Source organism: Trichechus manatus, unplaced genomic scaffold, assembly GCF_000243295.1.
Source record: "Trichechus manatus latirostris isolate Lorelei unplaced genomic scaffold, TriManLat1.0 scaffold00016, whole genome shotgun sequence".
Classification (NCBI taxonomy): domain Eukaryota; kingdom Metazoa; phylum Chordata; class Mammalia; order Sirenia; family Trichechidae; genus Trichechus; species Trichechus manatus.
Window position 1 is genome coordinate 11,102,111 of NW_004443952.1, and position 6,402 is coordinate 11,108,512.

Consider the following 6,402-nt stretch of genomic DNA (forward strand, 5'->3'; position numbering starts at 1 on the left):
CCATTTCTGAAATCTTGTTGTTTATCTTTTGGATTTCTAATTGTTGTTTTTGTATAATTTCTAGTTGTGAATTTATTTTGGCATTTTGTTCCTCCGTTATTTTATTGAATTCTTACAATTTTTTGTCTGTATTTTCCATGAATTTGTGTATTGTTTCCTCATTTGTGTCTGCTTTTTGCTTCAGCTCTTGCAGAATTCTGAGTATTAGAAATTTGAATTCCCTATCAGGTAGTTCTAGTGCCTTTGTTTCCACTGGAAAGTCATCTGGTGTTTTATTTTGGACACCTACTGGAACCATCTGTCCTGTTTTTGTAAATGTTTTGATATTGTCTGCTGTCTTTGGGGCATTCAGAAGTTATTTTTCTCTTTTGTTGATTGTGGATTTATTTGTTTCATCCTTTTTTTTTTTTATTTGGCCATGTCTCAGCAGGCGGGCTGTGTGTTCTTTGTTGTTTGCTCGTCTGTGGGCGCGATACTTTTCACCTTCTCCAATTGGCAGGGTCTGTCGCTCAGATATGGTACAGCAGGGCAGGTCTAGCTGAAGAGAAGTTACTGGGATGGGTTGTTTGTGGCACTTACTACAGCCACCAGGGCGGGTCAGTAATCAGTACAGGGCAGGTTCCAGTAGGCCGTGCCCGTGCTGCTTGGTGGTGTGATGTTAAACGCATGGTGCAGATAGGCCGGATGTAGCGGGGAGATTGTTATGTGTGGAGCTAAGATGGAGATGGGAGAGAGGAACAGGAGCCAAAAACATACATACAAACAAAAAAAAGTGGAGAGATGAGAGACTATGAAATGAAGAAAAACAGAAAGGGGAAGAGGAAGAAAAGAAAAGAATGAATAAATAAAAATCAGAAAGGTTAAAGAACAGCAAGGTTCCCAGGGATCCCCCTGGTGCGGCTGTGAGGTCTGCGGAAACTGTTCTCAGGTGTTGCCGTACAGCCTGGCTAGAAGGCGTAGAGGTATACAACGCCAGGTATTCAGGGAACAGAAAGAGAAAGAAGATAATAGAGAGATGAAAATCTGAGTAAGGAGGAAAGACAAAAAGGGAAAAAGAGGGAAAAGAGAACAAATTTAAAAAAAAAAAAAGAACAAGAAAAAAAACAACGGAAAAAGAAATGCCCTCGGGGATCCATCCGCATGTCTGTGCAAGCCAAGGTAGTTTTGAAGCCACGCACACCTCCTGGCCAGAACGGGCTCCCAACTCAAGAAAAGGAAAAGAAAACAAGCAAACAAACAAAAGCCCCAGGATCCCACCAGTGTGGCAGCCCAGACCGGGAAGCAGCTCCACACTCGAACGGAGCTTTGCAGCGCCTCAGGAAGAAGCAAGATGGCTCACGGAGCCAGGTATTTGAGCGAAAGGAGGGGGAGGTGGTGAGAGGTAAGGAAGAAATCAAAAGAAGTGGAAAAAAAGCAACAGCAGCAGCCAACAAATGGCACTCAGAGAGCCGGCCCGTTCAGGTGGGTGGAATCCAAGCAGCTGGTGCTTCCCAGACAAGAGATTGTGGCCGTGGGAAGCAGAGGAGGCTGAGTTGGGGTGAGGAAGGGTGGGGGGTGGGAAAGCGTATATCGCCAGTTACTGGTTGTTTTGTCTCCCGCTGGAAGCTCCATGAAGCTGCTTTCTCGTACCCTCTGTTTGCTGGTCTCTGGTAGGAGTCCAAGATGGTGGATCCGCGCTGCATTAGCTGATAGGGGACATCTGCATGAATCTCTCCTCGCTGTCCGTTCTGTGTCAGTTACCTCACTCTGTTTGATGCTTGGCTAAGTTCTTTATCTCTTCATTTGATGTTTTAGGGTTTCAGGATTGTTGTTTTCTCTGTTCGGCTTAGTTTTTCGGATCTTTGTTGTGAAGGGACAGCATGGTGCTTCTGCCTAGAGCTCCATTTTGCCGGAAGTCCCCTGGGGCCCAGTTTTTTTTTTTAAAGGAGAGGGCAGAATTGCACATGTTTGTGAACAAAGCCGTTGCTCTCTGTTTTAACCTAAGACTTATTTTTCATATGGTCACCTTAGCTAGTTTGAAATTGCACCTGGAAAGGACTAGAAAAACTTCTAACTGGCATGTAACCCTATCAGACAACTACTTTAATTTTCATCTGAAAGTAATAACTAGCATGTCCTAGATGCTAGGGTAAGCCCTTTGCGTGCATTATTAGCTCATTTAGTCTTCACAGTAACCGTGAGAAGAGGTTCTGTTAGCATCCCCACTGAACAGATAATACAGCTGCAGCGCAGAAGGTGGAGCAGCTCAGTCGGGGCAAAGCCTGTGTGCTTGACCACTGCACCGTACTGTATAAGGATGGGTGCTCTTCCTACCTTTGGAAAGTGGCTTGGCAGAGCAGTCTAGGGCTCCTTGTGACAGTATGTGTTTGGGACACACTCATCATCATCCTGAACATGTCTTTCTTAACCTTGAAGTGACCCTGTCACAAATTGGAGAACTTTAACTTTGCTTGCCTGTGTTTTAACGATTAAGTAGCATATAGGTTTTCATAGAATGTCCCTAAACACTTGGGCAGTAAGACATTATCTTTTAGGTGTAATGGATTCAAAAGGACAATTAGGTATGGACATATAAAGTGGTATACAAGATTGATTTTATAGTCATAGGAAAGTGTGGGTACTTGCCCTTTTGAAAATGATAGTCTGACCTTATTTCTTTGACAACAGACTGTATTTTCAACTCTCTAGATGGTATGATGCTTATTTTGTAAATTAAAACAGAAACAAAATAATTCAGATCCCAGCATTTTTAAAATGCTGTGTGTCTCAATTTTTATTAGAATAGGCAGGAATGAGTTAATAGAAGTGACAAAAGCAAAGTTAAACTTATTTTCACTATATGGAGTACTAAGCTGGAAACCAATAAAATGAAGTTTAATAAGGATAAATGTAGTCGCCTGAACTTACTAATAAAAACTTTGTTTCAGAATCCCTGATTAGGCCAAATTCTAGGGATAGAGAACAGATCAGTGGTTGCAAGGGCTAGGGGTGGGGAGAGGGTTTGACTACAAAGGGCTGGCAAAAGGGGATTTCTGGGAGCCAGGAATCTGTTCTCTATCCTGATTGAAGTGGCGGTTATATGACTATACTTCTGTCAAAACTCACAGAACTTGTACACCCCCAAAAGGGTTTTACTGTATGTAAATTTTTTTAAATTCCAGAGTGTTCACAAAAAAACATTAAGTGGGGGGAGGAACCTTTGTACAGAACCTGTGCTTTCATGCTCAGCAGGTCATCGTCCAGCATTTAAAGAAAAAGTAAAGGTTATCTGGAAAGAACTCTTCAACAATAGTGCACAGCATTGTTCTCGTCCAAGCTAGCAAATATACACATGCATATTCATAAAGATGTAAAGCCATACTTTGCTTTTCTGTATCAGAGGAAGAGGTGAAGTTACACCAGAAGTGGTGCTGTTCTGGTGGCTTCTCATCACAGAGACATCTCCATTTCTAATCCCAGGACCCGATACTCCAGAAACAAGCTAGAAGTCACCGCAGTATTTGTAGTTAGACCTCTCTTCCCTTGAAAGTTCTTTGGTTTCCATGATCTGGTTCTTAGTTCTGCCTGCCTAGTTTCTGGCCCTTTACAGCTTCTACTGCTTAGGTGCTTAGTGGTTCCTCGTTCCATTTGCAGCCTTCTTGAGCACCAGGCTGATATTTTCCATCTCTCTGGAACCTCTTTGCCTAAAATGCTTGTCCAAACCAAGCCAGTTGCGTGGCATTTCCCTCCAAACCTTGTCCTCTTACAAGTGAACAATGTATTGAGAATGGGGTATTATATAAGCTCTTATTATGTGTTCCTGTAACAAAATGGAGGAATGCTTATTACTTCAGTTACCTTTGAGGTGCAGAAAAGTCTTTCATTGTGGTAAGAGCCCCATCTGGGAGAAGGGAAGTGTCAGCTAGCTCAATATGTGATGCCAGGAGTTTGCCCATTTTGCTCTTATCAGAGTGGTTCCTAAAGGTTAGAATATTAGAGTCACCTGGGGCCCAGCCTGAACTACAGTGAATTAAGGAGGAGGGATGGCTAGTAGTATCCCTCAGGTAATGCTGATATGCAGCCAAGTTTGCAGAACCCAAAGTGAATTTTTAACTAAAAATAAACAAGAATGCACATGAAAAACGTTTAAAAGTCAAGTGATTTTTTACATATGTATTTACATACACACCAAAAAAATAAAACTGAAGAAGCAGAAAAAACTGTGTGATGCTGTCTCTAGATTGCTGTAATTTTGTTCTTGGACAGTTCTTGTGCAAATAAGGTTTTGTTCATCTTGCTGTGTTTGGACTTTAGCCCTTAAATCATCGTCTGTGTATCCCCACCCCAATATTCAAGAACTAGGAAAACTATGAGCAAAGAAAAGAGGTTCTAATTCTGAGAAGTAGTTAAGATTGAAATCCTGAGTCCAGTTAACAGCAGAATTTGTTACTGCTTCTTTGGAATACTTAAAGTAGCCACAGTCTTAATCGGATTAAACAGTTTACGGACCTGTTCATGTCCCTCGAGGAGGGTAGATGTTAATAAGTTTTAATTACTTGAGAATATAACCAGTTTGGCTCTTGTGCCACCATTGTATTCATTCTATTGATTTTCATATGCCAATAAAAATGTCCTAATGCTGACATGTGGGGTATATAACAGGAAAAAGAATCTAGTTTTGGATTATTTCTGTCAAAGCTTTATACTCATGGTCTTTTTGTCCTCTTCCCTCTGCTCCCCTCCCCCAGGATGTTGCTTCAGAATGTGAAGTCAAATGCATGCCCACGTTTCAGTTTTATAAAAAGGGATTAAAGGTATGTGCATCTGACCTTTTAAGAACACTAAATGGGAAATAGGGAAATATGGGAAAAGTACAACAGAGGTAATTTGTCCCCCAATAGCAAGCATGTCACTACTTCAACTTGTAAGAATACTTAAATAGGTCATTCTTTTCTGATTTAAGCACATAATATTACATCTAATTGAAAATTGATCTTTGCTAGAACTAGTCACTGAATCCCTGTGACTGGTGCTTCATGTTTATATCATAAAATGCATAGAATTCGTTAGACTTGGGTTGTTCGTAAGTAGCTGTTAAGAGGTATTCGTGTAAAAAAAAATTATATTTGAGCCTTTGATGTCCCTCAGGGATACTTTTCCTTTATTTTAAATAAGATTACACTTTTCTCTTCCCTGCATCCTTCCCCCATTCTATCATCATATTTTGTGCACAGAATGGGAATATAATGCTACATCTAACATCAATTCAATATTCTCTTAACAGGTGGGTGAATTTTCTGGTGCTAATAAGGAAGAACTTGAAGCCACCATTAATAAATTAAGCTAATCATGTTTTCTGAAAACATAGCCAGCCATCGGCTGCGAACTGCCATCTGATTATAAATGACAATAAAATATTAATTTTACCCCTTTTAAAACTTTGTGGTATCTTTGAATAGCTTTCAAAATAAATGAGGAGTGGCCATTATGATATGTAATGTTCTAAGTATTATCATATACTCTTGATCGCTTTAGGAACCTAGTAGGCCACTAACTTAAGGAGGCCCTGGTGGTAAAATGGTTCAGTGCTCAGCTGCAAACCAAAAGGTAGGTGGTTCAAACCTACCCAGCAGCTCCTCAGGAGAAAGACCTGGCGATCTGGTCCTGTAAAGATTACAGCCTAGAAAACCCTATAGGGCGATTCTGCTCTGTCACATGGGGTCGCTATGAGTCAAAACTGACTGGATGGCAGCCAGCAACACCACATTATGGCCAGGGGATGATTGGTGACCTACTGGGCTTGAGGCATTACAGAATTAAATTCCGATTGTCTCATAGTAGGGTAGGCAAACGCCCTAATTGTTGGAGTAGATATTTAACAAATACTTTTTTTTTTTAACTTCAGAAAAGATTAAGGTACAGACATAAATATTGTGGTCTTCTCCCTACTTGTATGGTTTTATAGCTCTTCCCTGCCAACCCACATCACATTACTCCTCACAAGTGCAAAATTTGGTTGCTTTACTATGGACCAAGTGTTTAGAGGAGCTGCTCCATGGCTTGAAGAACATATATTGTTAGCTGTTTGAAATGTTAGGGTTAATTATTCTACTTTATAAAAAGTCTCAGTAACTGGTGGTATAATTGAGTGTCATATAAGACTATTGTTCCTCAAGCAGATTACTAATAAACCTAGAATTAATAATAAAACCCGTTGCCATCAAGTCGATTTCGACTCAGCGACCCTATAGGACAGAGTAGAACTGCTCCATAGGGTTTCCAAGGAGTGGCTGGTGGAGCTCTTAACCACTGTGCCACCAGGGCTCCAGAATTAATAATAGTGAGCACTTTTTCATTACTTACCAAATTCATGTAATAATGAAGGTGAATACTGGACTTAAGTTCCACAGGCTAGGGAATAAC

The 6,402-nt window shown here is 40.8% G+C and overlaps 1 protein-coding gene across 1 annotated transcript in view; it reads left to right on the forward strand.

Annotated features, from left to right (window-relative positions):
• The window catches only part of TXN (thioredoxin), an 18,274-nt gene extending 12,857 nt beyond the window's left edge, over positions 1–5,417 (forward strand). Inside the window, exons 4-5 of the mRNA XM_004372180.2 lie at positions 4,728–4,793; positions 5,264–5,417. Of these exons, the coding sequence (XP_004372237.1) occupies positions 4,728–4,793; positions 5,264–5,326 (129 nt within the window). The 3' untranslated portion in view covers positions 5,327–5,417. The remainder of the gene's footprint in view (positions 1–4,727; positions 4,794–5,263) is intronic.
• Positions 5,418–6,402: the final 985 nt, after the last annotated feature.